The following is a 19419-nucleotide window of genomic DNA, read 5'->3' on the forward strand; positions in this document are numbered from 1 at the left end:
TAGCCTAAATAGATCTTATGTTGAACAGCCAACCTCAAGTTGGGCTGAGAGTGTTGACAGCACTGCCCCTGCATGCACTTACGAGGTTTACATTATGGAGTTATGCTCTCTAGGCCCTGAGATGGGCGGAACTATGTCCTTGAGATGACCAGCAATTTAGGACCCACACTAGCCACCGACACCCACTCCTCAGATGGGCCATTAATGATTTTCAAACAGAAAAAGTGTAACGTTGTTTGCAGTAGCATGTAAAATTGAACGCTAATTACGAGGATCATCAAGACTGGTGATTACTGTTGGATCTGATTTCTTTCCACATGTCCATTCAAGCTGCACTGGCGGATCCGGGAAACATGGCTCCGATTCCTCGTGGGCCATGGCAAAATACAGTTTCAGAGTGGGGTAGTGAGACAGTGATTTCAAATACCAAAAGAAAGTCACTATCATAATGAAGTTTCTTTGGTAGGTTAGCTAGTACGGAATACCGGTTATAACTAAAAGTGTTAGACCAAATGAAAGGGAGCTCACAGTAAATTGGTATTTGAGCATGCAGATATAGCAAAAATACCTATAGAATTAAGTCGAATCACTGTAGAGAAAACCGTGGGTACTTGTGCTATCTCTCTTCACGCCGCTCTTTACGCAGCCCTATTTTGGATTTTCTTCGGTACAATCATTTCAAATGTATGTTCATTTAGCAGTAAGGCAGCCTAACAAGATCCTCCGTAGATGGCGTATATGCATGATCCTACGGCGTTGTGTCCTAAGTCTATTCCACCTTACTTAGAAAGACCTCTAGACCACCTAGCAACATACAGTAGGTAATGAGCGGCCTAATAAACTCTTTATATTGAGCGTCGATATCAAATGTACTCATTGAAAGCTCAAGGTAGAGGAACACAATTTCAACCCACACCCGCCTTTTTGACTACTTCTTCGCGGCTCTGTCCCGGTAATCCTTTAGCACCGGCGTAGGTTTTCCATTATAATCTGTCTTTTCCATCCACTCTTTCACAGACTTCACTCTTGTTGGCAAAATCGTATCCAATAGTTGATAGTCCCTCCTAGTCAAATTGTCCTTCCATGTATTCCAGAACCCCGAGAAGTTTTCCCTGTAAGTGAGTAGAGTCGAGTCATTAGGATCAGTCGAATGACCAACTATCATGTCCGGATCCAGGATACCAAGCTTGAAATACTCATCCAAGGTCACGTCCTTATAGACTGCCTTTTGACCCGTGACTTCCGAAAACGCAGATGCAAGGTCTTTCCAACTAATATCCTCGGTCGCAACATGTAATTCGAGTCCATTGCTCTGATCAGGCCTATCAAAGATCCATCTCGCATATGCTCCATAATCCTCTAGGTATATCAGAGGACATTTCCCTTCCCCAAGAGGCACCGTGAAAACCATCGTACCCGGGTCTTTAGGATCAGGGAACGGGCGCAGAAATTCCGACAAAGCCTCCATATACATGCATGACGTCAAAATAGACCATGCCATAGGGGATGTCGGCTGCGCGGAGATAAAATCCACGACCTTGCCCTTCCCATCCAAATGACCGCATCTGTACTTACGTTGGAAGTTACCAAGCTTAGAACCGTATTCCAGACCTGCGTAGACGAAGTGCTCGACTTTGAATTCTCGGGCTAGCTCGTAGAGCCTGATGCCCCAGTATATCTCTGCTTTTTCGCCAATGGCGAAGCCGTTGGTGTTGGCAAAGACGCAGTTTATGTCTTTGAAGGCTTGACGGAGAGTAATTTCGTCATAGCTGTTTCCTTCAAAAATTGACACGCCTGATAGGCTTGCTAGGTCCTTCGCCTCTTTCGAAGACGCGCTTCTTGTAAGGACGCGGATATTATATCTGGAGTCAGTCGCCAGGGCTTGCAAATACGTTAGTTGCGCCTGTGAGATTACATATTTACACACACCTTTCACGACGGGTACCCCCTGGGCACCTGTTCCGCCGATAAACAACACGGTTTTCTTCATATTCAGATAATAAGTTCTTTAAGGACTAGTTAGTGAGTTGGAGAAAGGAAGAGGCGAGGTGGTTCTATTCACTATCTGGCCTAAGTATCTGACGTCAGAATGTGTCTTACATTGCCGATGCGGCTCGGTCTCGAGGTAGACAGGAGAGATACTATTCTAGCAAGCGGTCTGGAGAGCGGGTTATCGCCTTAGCAAGGAGTTGACCCGCAATTTTAACGTCGAGAACCTCAACAACTTACAGGCTGTCATGTTATCAAATCTTTAGCGCTAGTGTCTTAGCAGTGGGGCCCGAGAGAAGAAAACCTGACTTGTCCTGACTCTCGAATCCGTATACCCAAGCAGATATCCGCCGCGCATATATCGCTATACTCTTACGACTTATTCTCTAGGCCTATCTTCCGCCGGTCTCTTTTCTGTCGAATTGACTTCTTCTCCGTACTAGAAGTCTTCGATCGCTCGCGAGGGTTCTTAGCTATAATGATTGTAAGATAAAGGGTTCGAATAAGTTAAAAGAGAGAGCAATAAGTTATAATATCTCTTTTCATTATAGGTAGAACTACCTAGTATACTTAACTATCCGAATTAACCTTCTACTACTTAATTCTTCTATCTAATTAGCTAGTTAATCTTGCTCTATCCTGATTAGTCACTCTTCTATAATTGTAGTACTAAGTAAAATTACCAGATTTAAACCCCATTGAGAATCTCTAGACCTTATTAAAGGATAAAATCTATAAGATTTATCTAGAGCTTAAAACTATACGAAATAACGATAGTAGGTATACGATTCTTATTAAGAAGGCTCAGGAAGCATAGAATCTACTAGATTTAGATATTCTAGTATACCTATCTGCTACTATACTAAATAGAGGATAGGCGATTATCGATTTAGAGGGGTAGTATACTTAATATTAATAAATTTAGTTGATTTTTGTAAATAGTTACGAGGTTTCTTAGTGCTAGTAGAAAATTCTTAGCGCGGTAGAAAAAAGGGGTAGACGAAGACTTATAGATCACTACTGTACGTATTTAGGATATAATTACGCGAAGGAAGTAGGTAGGGCTACGCTAGTCCAATATAGCTAGTTATTGTGTAACTGTGAGTTAGTGTTATGCGAATATCGAAATCCTCGTTCTCTCTATCTGGGCGAAACAGGTTCTCAAGAGTCTGGGCCATCGGCCTTAGATTAACGATGGCCACACGACCTCCATCGGCTAATTGATATCATTGAACAACGAGAATCACATAGTGAGATCTCCGTGGCAAGAAGATGAAGTAGCTGTGTAAAGAGGACTGTAACAAGGAGAAAACTTGGTGAGTTTCTTTACGAGGATGGGATGGCGACGGAGTGCCGTGAAGTTCAACCATAATAGCCATTGTTCGACGTGTTTCATGTCTTTGCAGATAAATTGTCCGATGATTTTATCTTCTACCACCATTATTCGAGATTGATACGAGTACACAAGCTCGTGAACCCAATCTACTGGAATGCGACCGCTTACATGGGGGCTGGGACGAGTGATATCATCGGGCCAGGGCAGCCACCGACGAGGCGGCTGGATTAGATCGTCATAGTTGCCTCTTGGATTTGGCTGTGATATCAAGGTCAGCGATGAAATCATTCGACATGTCTATCGCAGTGCAATTGAAACTTCTGATCACATACTGTGGATTGATCTGGGCTGAGGATTACCATGAGGGGGGTTGGATGGATGTATGCACAGGCGTGACGGAATATGAACATTTGACTGAGATTTTGATCTAAGTTCTCGTTCTGATAATGGACATGCGCTCACATTTTCCACGAGCGACGGTCGGGGAAAGATTCTCTGTATTCATGGATGACGCAGGTCATCGATATATACATGGAAGGATCAGTAAAGCAGATTGAGTGCCTGGTTTGGATTGACAGGCAATTTCCTTGTCACTCGGTACTGAACAATGTCCTTTTCTACAGTATGATTACCCCGCTGGGATATTTCCGGGTCTGGTACCGAGCGAGGACCCATAGAAGACATCATGTACAGGAGAACCGGGGGCTATGCTCCACAAGTTTCTTTTGACTTATGACATCGCACAGCGCACTTGCCGACGGCACGGATATCATATAAGCATCATCTAGGGTTGGCTTGTCTGAAACGGTCCTGCCGGGATATTTGATACTACGAAAGCGATTATTGTTCGGTTTCTTCTTTAGGAAACTCATTATGTACGCCCGTCAACGATTGATCCATAAGACTAGTAATATCGAGTTCATTGTTTGTTCCTTGGATGAGCTCACTGGGCTAGCAATTGGGCTCCCGTGAGAGATTGTCTGCATTTATCTGCCTAATGAAATCTACATCTGACATCGTATCAGCGTCTGCATTAGGGGAAGAGGTACACAGCAAATATTGTTGCAACTCAGTATCGTCATTCCACGCTTCCCACGGTAGAATATGAGGAATCGCAGGAGAAGAATTCCGAGAAACTGTCGAATTAGAAGCCTGACCCCATTCTGGAAGTGGGGGGCTGGAGGCGAAGATCCTCGGAAGATGGTACTCCCCGTGTACGCGACAAGATAACTTTCGAGGTCTATCCACTTCTTTGCCTCCCCCGCTGCAGTAGGTTCGATGACTTGTCGATCACTCGGAACCTACAGTAGTTCACTGCTATACGTAGTTCTTCGCAAGTTGTGGCTTTTATATGGCTACAATGACATTGTTTTACTTTGCTTCTGGATCCACCTGCGTAGCACCAACTGAGTGCCTCAGCGCACTACCGGTCTCCGTAGTTCATGAGTAAGCTTGGGTGGGGCTAGGTATCATTATTCTATGAGACTCTTTGAATCTTCGCCTTTTCAGGAATATGGAATGTACAGTTTGAAGGTCGATTAACACGTTTCCCACATGTCACTACCTATACACCTCAGCATTGGGCGCTTGTATATTCTTGGATCCTGTCAATGCTACTACTGGATGATGCGCCATTACTGGGACTTGAAAATCCCTATCTCGATTAAAAAATAGTCAGTAATTCAATACTATGATACTAAACGTTCAAGTGACTCTCAATTCATGTGGCTGGGGGTTTCAACATGTTGCCAGAAAGTCATCATTCAGTATCAACGTCCTCCCGTTCAGGGCTTCTGACGTCAGGTGCCTTTTCTGCCTCAGGTGTCTATGAGCTGACCAATATCATGAGAAGAAACGAGAGGGGAAGGCAGCGTCCAATAGGAATAGATATGACAAGGTTCCTTATCCACTGTGGCCATTTTGCTAACTTACTTTCGGGGGATCGGTCTCGACGATCGGTGGTGCATCGTCAGGAGCAGCAGGAGCTGTTGGGATTGTATGGACGCCATTTTCGACACGGTAGTTCCTCGTTCATAGTTCAAGCCTATCAAGCCACTAAACACTATAGGACAATCCTGAGACAAGTATCACATGTTTTGCTGAGAGGTTCTATATGGCTAAAAAAGTAACCAATGTAATCATCGCGCCTGAAGGGAAAATACCAAATCGAAGCTCGGATCGCCACGACTCTCAGGGACATGACGTGATGGCGTTCTGCCCGACTCCACTCCCGCGAGCCTCAGCATAGGGACCTTTGCCGCAATACTGAACATCAGTGCCGCCCGCGATCCTGTCCAGGGGACAGGGCTGTGCTTCCAATTATTATGATGATTGATCTGTGAGTATGAGAATCATCAACGAGAAAGGAAATCAATAGAATCTCCAGGGGCATGCCGTGGGACGTCAGAAAGCTGATCGGCCCCATTTGCAAGCCATCATTTGGATCCAAACCCTCCAATTAACCCTCGCTGGATTTCATTTCCAGTCGTCCCGCCCCGTCTCATCATATTATCATTCTGAAACCGTCCACCACTCAGTCTTCCAGTGGAACTAACGTGGCTGCAGCTCTTTACCGGGGATGTCCCCCTCGCATTTCCGCTGCCATCAGCATGGCCTGTTTCGTTGTCGTAGCTTAGCTGAACATAAAGACCGGAGGCCACAATGTTCTGATAATTGCCAGGCCAACGCCATTATGATTCGTTCTCGAGACGTCAAAGGGAGATCTGCAGGGGATGGTGGGCTTGCGTCTGCCGATCTCAGGACGCCATTCGCCCTGACCTCGTTCAACGGGTTCCAACTGGTCCATCTGGCCCATTCGTGCATTCCCAAGTGACCTCATCGGGAGGAGATGAGGGTCCATTCGCGAGTGCATCAAACTGATGATGCTGCTCCCCCACGTACAGTACACCAGTCCTCGAGCGAGATGTGGAGGTAGGTTATTTCATGATGATACACCCCCTTAAGCAAAAGCGACAGCGGCAACGGAACGTCTATCGCGAGCCGGTGGGGATGGTATAACGTGAAGGAGGGTAGGGAGCGGTTTCTTATGATGTCGCCCGGCCTTAGCCTCATGCGAAACGAAGCCATACATCCACTCCATCCACTTTGAGTGACTTTGCTATGTATACCCCCCTTCCTCAGCCAATGATGTCACTGCACCTGGGTCCGGCGATGGATTCTGTACAGCTTCGAACCTCGTCCATGGGCCCTCTTAGGAGATGAGGGAAACTACAACCTATACCTCTGGACCTATCAGCGTCGGCCAGGCTGACGCAGTTCTTTTGCCATCCTCGATCACCCGCAGTGATCTCATTCGTCTCCTCGAGCCACAGCTGTGTTATATATATGCCTCAGATTGGGACTGACTTCTTAATGATACATTTGTTTCCCTCACGTACATGCACTAACCCTGTGATTGCCGCCCCATAGCCCTATTGACTCCTTCAACGCTGTGCCCTATCGAACCCGCTGCACAATATACTTTCTCACGCCAGAATTCAAAAATAACTTACACTATTTTCCAACCCTGGTGTTGTTTCTTCCTCGGCTACCTGAACCTGGTTGAAGCAGGATTTCTCCAAGGTAAGATATCCTTGAGACTTTGCCCTGCTAAAGCTGCCTTGCCCTTTAGCACTTAGGGTTTCCTTCCGTATCCTACCTACCACTGCCTGTCCCCAAAGCCCACCCTGCCTGCCAACGTTGTGCCTTCCCTATACAACTACATTTTCCAGCAGACAAGATAGATGTCATCCTCGCGTCCTACTGACACCCTGACTACTCACCTCCTTTCCTGAATATGTACCATCTGATCGACACCACTTCGTCCAACTGGTACTATCTAATCTTCGGTCCACTAACATCGTCACGCATTAGACATTTTCCACCATAACTGCAGACCACACAATGCAGCAGCCTTCGGATAACATTCCAATCATGTTCACTCATGAATCAAGAGGGACCGGTCCCGCTCACGGGAACCACGTTGAGACCCATAGGTCCACGGATCCTCGAATCTCCCTTGATGACTACAACCGTATCATGCTGGAGTATACTCAGCGTCAGATGTCGTCCTTTGTCGACCTTGACGACAGCAACAGCTCTAGTGGTGCTAGCAGCCGCAGCAGCCGCAGCAGCCAGAGCAGCGGCAGCAGTGGTCGCAGTGGCGCCTCGAGCAATGGTGTGCTTGCCCGCCAGGCCAATGGACCTCCACCTACTTTGGTTGGTGCTGCCGCCGCCACGACTTGCCATGGAGCTCAGCAGTATCCTGGTCAGAAGCCCATGCGAAGTCCTAATGAGGCCAAGCCATCTAGATATTAGGATCGCTAGCATTTCTTGGGGTACTTCACCACTGGCTTTCATGATCTCCATCTACTATGGGCGTCTTGCTAACACTCGAAACTAGCGGTCTTTCCTTGTGATACGACCTTAATGAAGCCTTGCCGATACTCATTCGGAGTTCGATGGCGCAGCATGACGGGAATTCATCAGCAACAAGTACCCTCCCGCTCATGTTGCGCCCGGAGGCGGAGTTCTTTTTCCCTTTCACCATGGAGTTTGATGGGCCGCGCGAGAATGCGCATTTCCTGCTTTCCTAGCGATATAGCGTTTTCCAAGCCTTGCATTTCTCTGTGCTCCCGACAAGAGTCGAGTCACTGTGAGATGGTCATTCCTTTTTCACACACCTTCTCCCCCAGCATCTATTATCTACCTTTTACCACCTTGGACATCTTACTTTACACAGCCTTTTCACTCAAGGATCATCAATCAAGTCGTTCGTGTGACCAATGTCACCCGCGAACTGATCTTTGCCTTGCCCGTGCCCTCTCTCTCCCTCACGACCTTATCAGAAAACCTTTACAAAATCAGGTAAGACCCGGCCGCAATGGATCTTAGCACTGCCGTCAACTCCTCCTCAATCCTGTGACTATCTCGGCGCTCATTCCTGGACTTGGTACAAATGATGTTCCATTCGCACCATCCGTCTCCGTCCTTCTGCCCACTTCTCCGGCCCCAGCGGCCAGTGTATCTTTGTTGCTTTATTGTTAACCCTGCCATATCCTCTGCGAGGGATGCGCAGGCTGTACAATATCTGCGGTTGTTTCGAGCGAGCGAGCGTTGATGTCTTCCCCATCCATTCGGTGTGTGAATTTGTGGCTTTATTTGCGTCCTTTGTATTTGTTTTGCCATGGATGCACCCATGTGATGATCATTGACATCTCGAGCCTGCACTGGAAGTCGTCCCTCGAGGAAAAGTCTGTTGTTCACGACTATGACCACCTTGTATACTTCCCCCTCCTATTACCCTCTTACCTTGCCCGTTGGCATCACGACTTGCACAACAACATTCATGACCATCATTGCCTGGTGCACCTGAGCTTTTAGTTGTATCTGGAGAGTCCAATATGTATCCTGCGCCTTTATAACATTTTAAGAGATCGCTTCTTCATGTCTCAAATGTAGCAGATTTCCCCGACAAAGAAAAAGAATTTCTCATATTGTAGTGAACGGAATCGGTCTCCTACCGATGGTGGAATTGTGGGGAGCCAGCAAATGCACTAGCCCTAATACTCCGAATCACCCGCGGACCCGATCGATCACGAATGGCTATCTTGCCGGTGACAATTGAGTGGACGATATACATCAATTGGCGTGAGAGGAGCTCGTTCCTGCAGAGGACAACAAGGCATGAGTACCCCTAGTTGGCAGGGAGACTATGGACGGATTGGTGTCGCATTCTTTAGTCGATCTTTTTTGCGGTGCCCCTTGCATCCTCTATATTGTGAGCTGAATTGGGTTGTGTGCTCACCAAATTATTCTGCGAGACTCCTCGTGCACGACACGACTGATAAAAAAATATAGTCTAACGATAACAATCAATTAGAAGCGCCTGGATAATACGTTAGTCGCTGGGTGGCCATGAGATTGGGTCGCGATATATAGTATCCAGGATCAGCTCAAGTTGATAACAACCGACACACGAGCATACCGCGCGAGAATCAACCCTGCAGAACCAAGAGTAACTTGAACATATTGTCGTTTCACATTCCAAATGATTCAAAAGACCCAAATGGCCGAAAACCAAGCCAATCTCTGACTACTCAAGCAGGTTGAAGCCCCTCACCCTGGAATCTCGGACCAGGTAGCAAGGGCTTATTTGCGACTCAAGGGAGCAAAACAGGACACCACACTGCGTGGGCGCCGGTAATTTCGGCAAAAACACTCCGTCAGGACTGTATGCACCGAGCGCTGCGAGGGTTGAAACGCCCAAGCACGCAAGCCAACCTAGGGCCCTTGTTGTCCTTCGTTCGTGGCTATTCGACTTCCTGCAACTATCGTCGACAACCAACAAATCGCCAATCGTCGCCCTGATTCTCGCCCAGCCCTCGTCGTTCCTTTTGCAAACCTTGATATACAACTCACGCTATTACACACACTCTTTTGGACCGGACCACTCCAAACGAGACAATCCTTTTAAACAAGAAGACTGCTTAACCAGCGATATCGCGTGAGGTTCTACCGCACACCACCCATTATCCATAAGGGCTGTTTATGCCTCGTCTCAAACACACAAGGCCAATATATCACGAATCAGAAACCCCAAGATAGCAAAAATGCACCTCCCAACGCTCTTCTACACCCTTGCAACTCTCGCCATCACTGCTGCCGTCCCCGTCACAGCAGAAAACTCTACGGCCACTCCCACCGCTACACAGGCCATCGATGCTCCATCGCAGGCCAACCCCGTGGCAACGCCTTCAATGACACCCGTTGGAGCCTACCGGTGCCCGCCGAAGCAGTTCAAGCGATGCTGCTTGACTCTGCAACAGACCTCCCGCGAGCTCATCGATGGCCTCGGAGAGCTTGTTCCTGTTCTGGGGGGTCTTTCTGTCAGCTCGCTGATTTCATTTGACTGTATGTCTGCATCCGGTGGTTTTTCCGCACATATAATCTCTTCTTTGTGGTATTACTGGGAATACGACTTACTAACTGCTAATGTTATGCTTCTAGGCAAGGCCATGGCCGATGATATTTCCCCGAATGATTGTGACGTGGGGGGTATGCCCCGATGTGCTGCAACTCCGCGGATGCGGTATGTTCTATCCCGTTATCTGCGTCCATGATATCGAAATTCTAACATCTCTTAATTTACAGGAGGGATTTGGAATCGATGCCTGCAAGCCGTTCGAGCAGGTCAAGGAGAAGTACTACAGGTCTTTCGGATTCAACAAGGGTGATGAGACCCAGGCAGACACTATCGAGGATGCTGTCTCCTAAATGAGAAAATAGGAACTCAGCACTGGATGCTGTGGTCGTATTCTCCTTCGGTCAGCTCTCTAAATCTCCGTGTGGGAGAGACGTCTCGATTCGGGGGAAAGTACAAGAACCCATTGACGGTCTATCTACTTTCACTTGTCCTTTTATTAGATATCACTTTGGCATATCGTTTCCTTTGTCTGTGTTTGTTTATCATTTGTGTAAAATTATTTCGCATTTTTAATTTTGTTAATCAAATTAAACCATGTTTCTTTATCTGAGAGTGACACACTAGACTTGATGATATACCTATTCTGCGGAAAGACCAAAGTCGAGGAGGCTAACCAGTGACGACTGTACGTTCTTCCAGATTGAAATGGCCTGAAAGCCACTCAAATTTAGCCTCAAGACAAGCGAGCTGGTTTAGCAGTTGCCTAGCTAGTGGCAGGGCTGGTGGTTGATCAGAAATAATCGTCCTGTTTAGGGCATTGTGGCTATCATGAGGTTCTATATGTCCCTTTTAAATTGCCTAATTATGAATACACTGTGTTAGAGTGCTCAATATACACCCTGCTATAGCGCTAGGCAGGTGTTCAAGTCGTCAACGCTCATCAAGTAGCTTGGGGTATTCCACTGGCAAGGATACGCATCCGAACGACCCATCTATTTTTGCCAGGGACGGAAATCCCTGTCACTGTGGTCTGTTCATCAACATGATAGCACAGACAGATGAATCCTGATGCCATAAAACACAAATCAGCTGCGTAGCCTCCGAATTTGAAACCGATACCACTTACCAATCCTCTAAATCTTTAGTTTGTAAAATCATATTGGCCGAGTCAATGGCATGCGGAAAACCATACTGCCTCCCAATAAACCCTAATATATTGAGAGCAAACTCGGCAGCGTCGGGTAATGCAAATTCAAATACCGCAATCCCAGATAAAGGGTAAATAAGCGACCTGGCCGAGACTATCGGGTTGATCGAGAGCTCAAGTGCGAATGGAACGCTGTGTAGAATGTCGGATATCAACTCGGTGCCAGTTACTGAGACAAGCTCTTGAACTCGAGTCCGCACAACCTTTGAGAATTCAAGTGTACGAGGAGAGGCTAGAGCATAGCTTAACATCTGGATGATGAATAGTCTTGTTATCCGGACCATGTTCCACGCCCGTGCCAGTTTTTGAGACGGGTATCGATACACTTTATTCTTGTAGGTGTATACGGATCCTTGGATAGCGGTGGCATCGACGATTTCGTAAGGAACATCTATCCACAGATCGTCCAATATGGTTGCAAGCTCGGCGTCCAGCTCAAAAAGCTTGAACAAGTGTTCAATTGCGGAGAGATGCTTCACGTTGGCCCGCAAATTTGCAATGGCATCGACCACTTGTCCGAACTGGCGAGTCCGCCCAGTAGGGTATATCTGTTCGAGATGGGCCGATTCCAGTGTGCTCAAGAGAGAAGGTGTTGTTACGCCAAGTTGAGCGCAATGGGTCCTAATGTTCAAAGAGGCATGTCGAAACAAATGGCGGCCGAGGGAATTGTCGAACTGTCGATCGCCTCGAAGTCGTAATAATCCGGAGGCCCCGCGAGTATGAGCATTCCAATTCACTGGGATTGCTCGCCCTTGGAAGTCTAAAGCCTCGAATAAACTCAGGAGCAAGACTGCCAAAAGAGTACTATCACTTGTTGCTAGATCTGGAGATGAAAGGGCAGAATTTGTCGACCTCAATGCCCTAGCATAATGCGATTGCGCAAGAGACTGGACCGATGGTAAACGAAGATTTTGTGCAAATAGAAGAAGTGATGGGGCTAGAAGGGCATCCCCTAGAGACCCCGTAGTCAGATATGTAGCGGACACGTCGACCAAGTACTCGAATGCACCAGTCGGTGCATAAATATGCATGAAATAGCTTAGAGCTAGTGTCTCCGGGGTATCTGGTAATTCCCGGGTAATAAGAGCGTTCATGCTAATTTTCTTATCAGATTCAATTTTGGGCGCTGGGCTCCGACTCCTGGTGATTCGTTCATGGGTCTTGCGAGCGGCAAGGGACGTCTGATCGCGGAGCCGTAACGAGAAGGCATCCCGATACCCCCCGCACTCAATGTTCGCTCTTCGACACTGTGAGCATCCTGGGCGTAGCATGTCACACTGGATGAAAGTATAAGACCGATGAATCACTCCTTTGGGGCTGTCACAACGGGTCTGATCTTTCTAATCTTACCTTTCGTCTCTTGATGCGGCATGGCTGGCAGGCCTTGGACGGCGTAGCGGGGTTCCCTCTCATGACAATACAGACAATCGAAGATCAGCATTGAGGTCTCGCATGGAATACGAGATATTTTTCACAAAGCAAGATGGGTAAAAAGCTCGATATGAAGATCTGAACGAGTGAGCAGGCAACAATCTTCAGGTTAGAACACCGCCACAACCACAAGGAGAGGCCGGAAGGCTTAGCTTACTGCCAAGCCTCGAAGTTATTACTCCTTTGGGTTTAGCTCGATCCACAGATCCGCAAAGCTTGGACCAGAGCCGCAGGAGTTTACACTTTCCAGTTGTATTGCGATACTTGTGATATGAAAGTGTTTTATGTAGGCTGGGATTCTACGTGAGAGCTTGAAATACTCATTTCATGATCATTCCATCGAAATACTCCCTAACAAACATGACAGATCTCCATCCCCCATCCATAGATTGACTTCCATCTCCAGCAAACAATCACAGCCTCAACATCATCCTAGATCACAGGATATCCGAACTCGTGGTGATACGGTTGAAGTTGTCCAATCACCATCTTCTTGGCTTAAGACCCAGCATTTTCCGCCACTTCACCTCCGCACGTGCGAGATTCTCCATCAAGTCCTGATATTCTGTCCGCTCATCTGGCTCAGGTACGTCCTCTCTCAGAGCCGGGTCGATCTGCTCCCAGATAAGGTGAAGCGCCTCCAAATCACCATCACAAATTGGTCTGGCGTTAGTGAACATCGATTCCACCCATTCCTCAAGGTCGCAGTCGTGTCGCAGGGCCTCCAAGCCCAAAGCTTGTTCTCCGAGTCGCCTGACATATTCTTCATAATCGAGACAGAACCTCTCAATGAGAGCATCAAGCCAGTACTCAACGTCCCCATCACGTAAATCTTCGCGCTCCTTGTCAGTCAGTTCCTCCAGGTACCAGGTGAGAGCTGAGCCTCGCAGGCAATCTTGAAGGTTCTCTACGAGGGTGCTTTCACTGCGATGCTCATAGTGTAATACCAGCAAGACGGCTTCTTTGAATGCATATGGCTCGGTGAAGATGTCGCCATCGAAGCTGCCGAACTCGAAACATTCGTCATCGGGGTCAAAGACGGGATAGTGACCGGGGGACCAGGGTGAGCATGGCCTTCTGAGCCATGGAACTGGACCTTCATCACTTGCGGAGACGGCGTTCGGAACGGATGTGGTTGTCTCGCCGGCGATGGCTGCGGTCTCATCAGGAATATCACCAGGGACGTCCTTGAAAGTTCCAGGAGGTGGGCTGGTAGCAGGTGGAGTCGCAACAAGACACTCAGCGTTGGTGTCAAAGGTGCCGTTCTCGGTGCGAGAGGCATTCATAGGAGCATCGTCCTCAACAGTAATACCATCTGCAGTCGGAGCAGGAATGACATCCTTCTCTGCATCTCCTGCAGGAAGAGGTTTGATCAACTTGATCTTCTTCGGGGGACCCTGCACCATCTCATCATCCGAGGACACGGTGAGATCGATGTACTCCACATCTTCCATGGTCTCGATCGACTCGACAGGAGTGCTCAGAGTAGGCTCAACAGAGCCGCGAAGCGGTGGAGTAGATGGTGGATTGGGGAACGCAGACATCGCGAAGGTTGGTTGAAAGTGTCGGGTGGAGAGGAGGGGGTGGAGGGTGGAAGGAGGAAAGGGAGGTGGGGTGAGAGATAATTTTTTGTTTCTGCCGTGGTGAGAAGAATTGGACGCGTCGTGAGGCGTCGCGGTGTCGATTGTTTGTATGTATAGCTGCATTGGAGTCATGGTTTCCTAATCGGGAAATTTAGATTTCAACATCTCTCTGGCAATATAGTTGAGTAGACCATAGGCGTGGAAAAAGCTTCGAGTATAGAAACAGAACTTTTGTTAATTCTTTAAGACTTATTCTTAATGACTTTTGGCGTAAGCATCTCGTGAAGTTGCGATAGGAGCTCAAATGGTGCAGTCCCAATGCAGACCATGGCATCATCACAAGATATACTATGTCGACGAAATATGAGAGAACGGTTCAATATATTGAGGATGGTATCTTATCTGGAAAGTAAAAATACATTGCATGTGATTGCCGTGTTTATCGCCAACCACGCCCGCCCTGCTGCCCCCAGCCATCACCGTGTTGACCACCAGGATGGGGAGGAGGAAAATGATACTGCCCCGGAGGAAGCTGTTGACCAGGAGGCATGGGCATGGGAGGAGGGTGCCCTGCAAATGGCGGAGGAAAGGCAGGGTTCATCCCCTGGCCAAGTGGGGGGAAGGGCATACCCGGCATAGGTGGGGGTGGGCCAGGCGGCCAGGCGCCGGGATATGGGGGCGGAGGTGGGGGTGCAAAGTTGGCGCCTCCAGGAGCGACAGGGTATCGTGGATTATATTGATGACTCTGTTGATAGGGTCCCGGAGGTGGTGGCGGCGGAGGCGGAGCATGTGAGGGTTGATGAGGAGGGGGAAGCGGGGTGGAGATGGTTCTCGTGGCGCATAGGAGCTTTCGCTCGTGTGAGATCGAGATCTGCGACGGGAGCGGCTCCGCGAGCGCGAGTCGTACCGTCGAGCTTCCCGTTTATCAGTACGAGGCCGACTGCGCGACCGAGAGTCGGAGCGTTGGCTGTCCTGGCTCAACGAACTGCCGCTGTACCTTCGTTTAAGGGCGCCGCGGGATCTGCTGTGACTTCGACTACGACTGCGAGAGTCCTCGGGTCGCTTCTTCATTTGCTGGCAGAATGCCCGAGACCAGCCATAGTATGTCTCGCCATCCAATATGTCCCCTGTGATCTCATCACGAGTGATCTGCTGGCCAAGCTCATCGATATCCATGTTTTCATCATCGTTGATGAGCTCTTCGGTACCGTAGATCTGATCCACTTCCTGCAGAAAGCCTTTCAAAGCCTGGACTAGTGACTGATCGGCGGGACCAGCAAGGAATTGTAGTGGTTTGATGCTGTCAGGGCGAAGAGGAATGGCCGAGTTGGGAATGATATGAGGGATCCAATTGCCGGCTGGCAGGTCGTAGTATGGCATAGAAGCGTCGCCGTGAGTGGATGGCATGACAAATGGCACCTTTTTCCCGGCTTGCCTTTTGGTAGCGTCAGTTTCATCGATCAGAACATCTGTTGACGAGGGTGGGGCAGCCCCCGTAGTTCCAATGGAAGCCGAGTTCGTCGCCGTTTCCCGCAATTTCTGGATCAGTTCGGGACCGAAATATCCATGCTCGGACCAAATTTCAAGTAGTTCATCTAGGCGATGATGGTGCCGGGGATGTTTTTGCCGATCATAGGCTGCGGCATGTCCAAGCAGCTCGACTATGTATGGCTGCAGAGATCCGCTGACAGTGGAAAAGGTGGCCGTCGTATCGAGATGGTACTTGCTATGATGGAATAGATCGTTGAGGAGATAGAGGATGTGGAGTCGCCGACGCTTCACTGAAGTTTTAGACCGAGTGCCAGTACCGACACGAGTACCAGGGCCTGCACCTGCGGTGGCCGGTTCATCAGAGGAGCTAGCTAGGGCCACGAGGTATTTGGCCAGCCCTCCCACCCGATTAGCGGAGGAGGCGACATATTGGAGTAGCCATGCTTTGCAGGTCTATGTGGGTCGACGGGCAGTTTAGTATGACTGAGGCGTGATAGGAGGAGAGAGCTTGTCACGAATCAGACCTGGATGTTTGCTGGGGAGCAATGGTTGAGGGCGCGCTCGAGGGCCGTGTGGAAGGCAGCAATGTCATCCCGCGGAACAGATGAGGGATCGGGACGCAAGAGACCGGCCGAAAAGGAGGCCTTGGCAATGGCGATCTGGTGGGAGGCCATTGAGGGTTCGGCGCATTGAATCGGAGGATCGTGAGATGCGTGGAAGCTCCAAAGCGCAGAATCTCGGCTGGCGATTAGAAGGGTTATCACACGTGACTTGACGAGGCGGAGCTCCGCTGGAGGTGCAGGCCCACTCGTCCACAATCGGAGCTAGGAAAGTTACCAAAACATAGTACTTTGATCCACATCCAAGAGATTCTTCGACAATGGCCTCAGCAAATCGCCCAGAAATCTTTCTGCTTTCCCTCTCATACCTTGATTTTCTCGATGAGACCTACTCCTCGTTAATCGACAAATTGGCCAACTCGGCCAACCTGAAGCGTGCCAAAAAGGCCGATGGCGTACCTGGGAGAGAACAACCCACGAGCTATCCTCATTACAGATGAAGGCTTGACTGATCGGAAGAATGCAGAAGTTCTCCAAAAAGTGATCTCGTACGTCCAGAATGGTGGGATCCCTATCATCGGCCTCCACTTCCCCAATTTCGTGACAATGGGTGCCCTGAACGATTTGTTCGCTTCTTTTGGGCTGCCTTGGGAGCGCGGCGATTACCATCGCACCGACTTTGAGTTCAATCCCTCGTCCGTTCTCCCTCGTGGCGTTAAGCATCTTCGTTCCCTGGTCCATTCAGCATGAAGACTCTTCATATCAAGAACGCCCGCCCTCTTGAAAAAATCTTCATCCCCATCGGCGGCGGTGCCCAGACCCAGTCGCATGTCTTCGCCCCGGAGTATGTGGACCGCACACAGGCTGCAGTTACTGGAGCCAAAATCGGAAACGGATATCTTGTCTACTGTGGCGATGTCAATGGGGAGGTTGGTTCGAATCAGATTATCTCGGTCTTGTGTGGCCTTTAGGGGTGATCGTGATGGTTCACACATCTGGAGATTTTGATCCCTCGTGCGGTGGGCATCTACTGGATCTCATTCCTCTCGCCCTCTCCATATTACCGAGCAAGATATGGCAATACAGCATGTTTTGCCCAAAAGCATGCTATGACCACAAGCATGTTATTACCAAAAGGCACGTTATGACCCAACACATGTTATAGCCCGAGGCAATGTTATGACCCGAAGCATATTATGACCCAAAAGCATGTCCCAGCCAATCTTTGAGAAGAATTCCAGTCTATGATGATTATTAGGCTGCTGAGTTCCAATATTGTTTACTTAGTTAGGAGACTAGCGTTGTGGAGAGAGCTCCAGTGTAATTGATTATTTGCCAAATTCGTATTTCGGTAGTAGCCGTGCGAGCGGATAAGAGCTTGTCCCGTCCACTACTTCTCGCTAGAAACTCTTCCACAGTTAGACTGATGGTCTATCCCTCTCCACGTTGAGTCTCGGATGCATCTGGCCGAGCTACCAAAGAATAGAATGATGTGACTAGGCAGGTTGCCCGGCTGGCACTCATCAGTCTCTACAACAGATCGACTTGATTCATCGTTCGGCAGTTCCGATCGGATGCTTTTCCTCCCGCATCATCCCATGATCTGTAGATGTTTGAAAGCTTTTTTCCGAGTGTGATCATTCGAAGGCAGTGACGCTCACGTTTGTCAGCAGAGAAACCCCGCTTGGCGTGTTTTGATTTGGTCTCTCTTGGGTGTTTGGGCTCGTGGATGGAGGGGCCAAGGCCGCCCCACTACTCCTTCGGCGCGCTGAGCCCTGCCACGGGCCCCGCGATGGCGTGAGAGGAGGAGCCCATTCAACGCGTGAACGAATGACGCGATTTCTGGTCTATATCCTTCCTTACTACTTCTGGCAGGCTTGGTCATCGTTGGGCAGTAAACTAAGTTAGTTAGGGGATCCTATTACCATAAGCTATAGCACCTATTTGCAGCTCCCTGACGGATTCTAGTCCCTTCTACTAATCTCCCAGGTAGATTATCTGTGTAAGCATTTTATCATTTCCAGTCAGAGGCATCCTAAAACGGCATCATCGATAACCCTTTCCGGTCTCTCGCTCTTCGTGCCGACAGGCCGATCCGTGATGATGTACATGAGTACTAACCAGCCAACCAGTCAGCCCTGGCCTCTGAGGACCGGAGTATTGTTGATCTCCCTGCGATGAACATCAGGTCATTCAGTCCTTTGCTCTCCTCGTCCTAGCGGGCCCCGCAGCCATGACTCTTCCCAGTGGATCAACGTTGCCGAGTTCCTCATCTGTACTCTGGAGGGCCTCCCCCACACGGGTCACTTGCGCCTTTGCATGGCCTGACTTGCTCATCGTCCCACGTTCTATAAAGGGCCTTGGCCCCCCCCCCCCCTCCTCCTCCTCGTGATTCAACTGTCTTTTTCAGAGCAAAAGGTGCTTCTTACTCAACCGTACACCATTCATCCTAAACAACTATCCAACCGCCACCACCAACAACAACACTACTTACCTCTCAACACAACCCCAGCTCTCTCTACGATTCGCGATATACCTCGAGTAGTCATCTCCTACTCTGGTACAACCCACAACCCACAACCCACAACTCACTTTTACTTCAAACGCTCAATCACTCCAACTTTCCAATCATCACCATGGCCACCATCGTCGCCGCACAGCTCGCCCGTCCTTCGATCCGGCACTTCTCAGCCCACCGGCCACGCCCCGATAGTCGCGCGACTCGCGCCGTGGCCATGTCCTGCATTGTCTCGGGCGTGGTTCTCCCCTTTGTACCACCCGCCCTCGAGAGCTCGCGACAAAGAAACTCGAACTCCCCCGACAGCAACAAGTGAGTCTATGCAATCAATCCCACATCTGCAACGCCGATTATCAATATCATTACTCGCTTTCAATCT

At 49.0% G+C, this 19419-nt stretch overlaps 8 protein-coding genes across 8 annotated transcripts; 4 read left to right on the top strand and 4 right to left on the bottom strand.

Annotated features, from left to right (window-relative positions):
- Nucleotides 1-928: 928 nt before the first annotated feature.
- On the bottom strand, nt 929-1990 carry N7458_003026 (NmrA/HSCARG family protein; the record flags this gene model as incomplete). Its single annotated transcript, XM_056906409.1, has 2 exons — nt 929-1881; nt 1930-1990. The coding sequence occupies 2 exons, from the start codon at nt 1988-1990 to the stop codon at nt 929-931; spliced, it is 1014 nt and encodes a 337-aa protein (XP_056770516.1).
- A 5238-nt stretch (nt 1991-7228) lies between these two features.
- On the top strand, nt 7229-7642 carry N7458_003027 (uncharacterized protein; the record flags this gene model as incomplete). Its single annotated transcript, XM_056906410.1, has 1 exon — nt 7229-7642. One exon carries the CDS (start codon nt 7229-7231, stop codon nt 7640-7642), a length of 414 nt encoding a protein of 137 aa, XP_056770517.1.
- A 2294-nt stretch (nt 7643-9936) lies between these two features.
- On the top strand, nt 9937-10600 carry N7458_003028 (uncharacterized protein; the record flags this gene model as incomplete). Its single annotated transcript, XM_056906411.1, has 3 exons — nt 9937-10237; nt 10334-10419; nt 10478-10600. The coding sequence occupies 3 exons, from the start codon at nt 9937-9939 to the stop codon at nt 10598-10600; spliced, it is 510 nt and encodes a 169-aa protein (XP_056770518.1).
- A 772-nt stretch (nt 10601-11372) lies between these two features.
- N7458_003029 (Zn(II)2Cys6 transcription factor domain-containing protein) lies at nt 11373-12870 on the bottom strand (the record flags this gene model as incomplete). Its single annotated transcript, XM_056906412.1, has 2 exons — nt 11373-12734; nt 12808-12870. 2 exons carry the CDS (start codon nt 12868-12870, stop codon nt 11373-11375), a joined length of 1425 nt encoding a protein of 474 aa, XP_056770519.1.
- Nucleotides 12871-13370: 500 nt separating this feature from the next.
- On the bottom strand, nt 13371-14432 carry N7458_003030 (uncharacterized protein; the record flags this gene model as incomplete). Its single annotated transcript, XM_056906413.1, has 1 exon — nt 13371-14432. One exon carries the CDS (start codon nt 14430-14432, stop codon nt 13371-13373), a length of 1062 nt encoding a protein of 353 aa, XP_056770520.1.
- Nucleotides 14433-15068: 636 nt separating this feature from the next.
- On the bottom strand, nt 15069-16636 carry N7458_003031 (RNA polymerase II-binding domain-containing protein; the record flags this gene model as incomplete). Its single annotated transcript, XM_056906414.1, has 2 exons — nt 15069-16415; nt 16487-16636. 2 exons carry the CDS (start codon nt 16634-16636, stop codon nt 15069-15071), a joined length of 1497 nt encoding a protein of 498 aa, XP_056770521.1.
- Nucleotides 16637-16842: 206 nt separating this feature from the next.
- Nucleotides 16843-17493, top strand: N7458_003032 (uncharacterized protein; the record flags this gene model as incomplete). Its single annotated transcript, XM_056906415.1, has 3 exons — nt 16843-16977; nt 17042-17217; nt 17268-17493. The coding sequence occupies 3 exons, from the start codon at nt 16843-16845 to the stop codon at nt 17491-17493; spliced, it is 537 nt and encodes a 178-aa protein (XP_056770522.1).
- A 1665-nt stretch (nt 17494-19158) lies between these two features.
- N7458_003033 (uncharacterized protein) lies at nt 19159-19356 on the top strand (the record flags this gene model as incomplete). The annotated part of the gene is made up of 1 exon (XM_056906416.1): nt 19159-19356. The coding sequence occupies one exon, from the start codon at nt 19159-19161 to the stop codon at nt 19354-19356; it is 198 nt and encodes a 65-aa protein (XP_056770523.1).
- Between the last annotated feature and the right edge of the window lie 63 nt (nt 19357-19419).

The sequence above is a fragment of the Penicillium daleae genome (genome assembly GCF_028827525.1).
Source record: "Penicillium daleae strain IBT 16125 chromosome Unknown utg000002l_segment0_segment0, whole genome shotgun sequence".
NCBI classification, from domain to species: domain Eukaryota; kingdom Fungi; phylum Ascomycota; class Eurotiomycetes; order Eurotiales; family Aspergillaceae; genus Penicillium; species Penicillium daleae.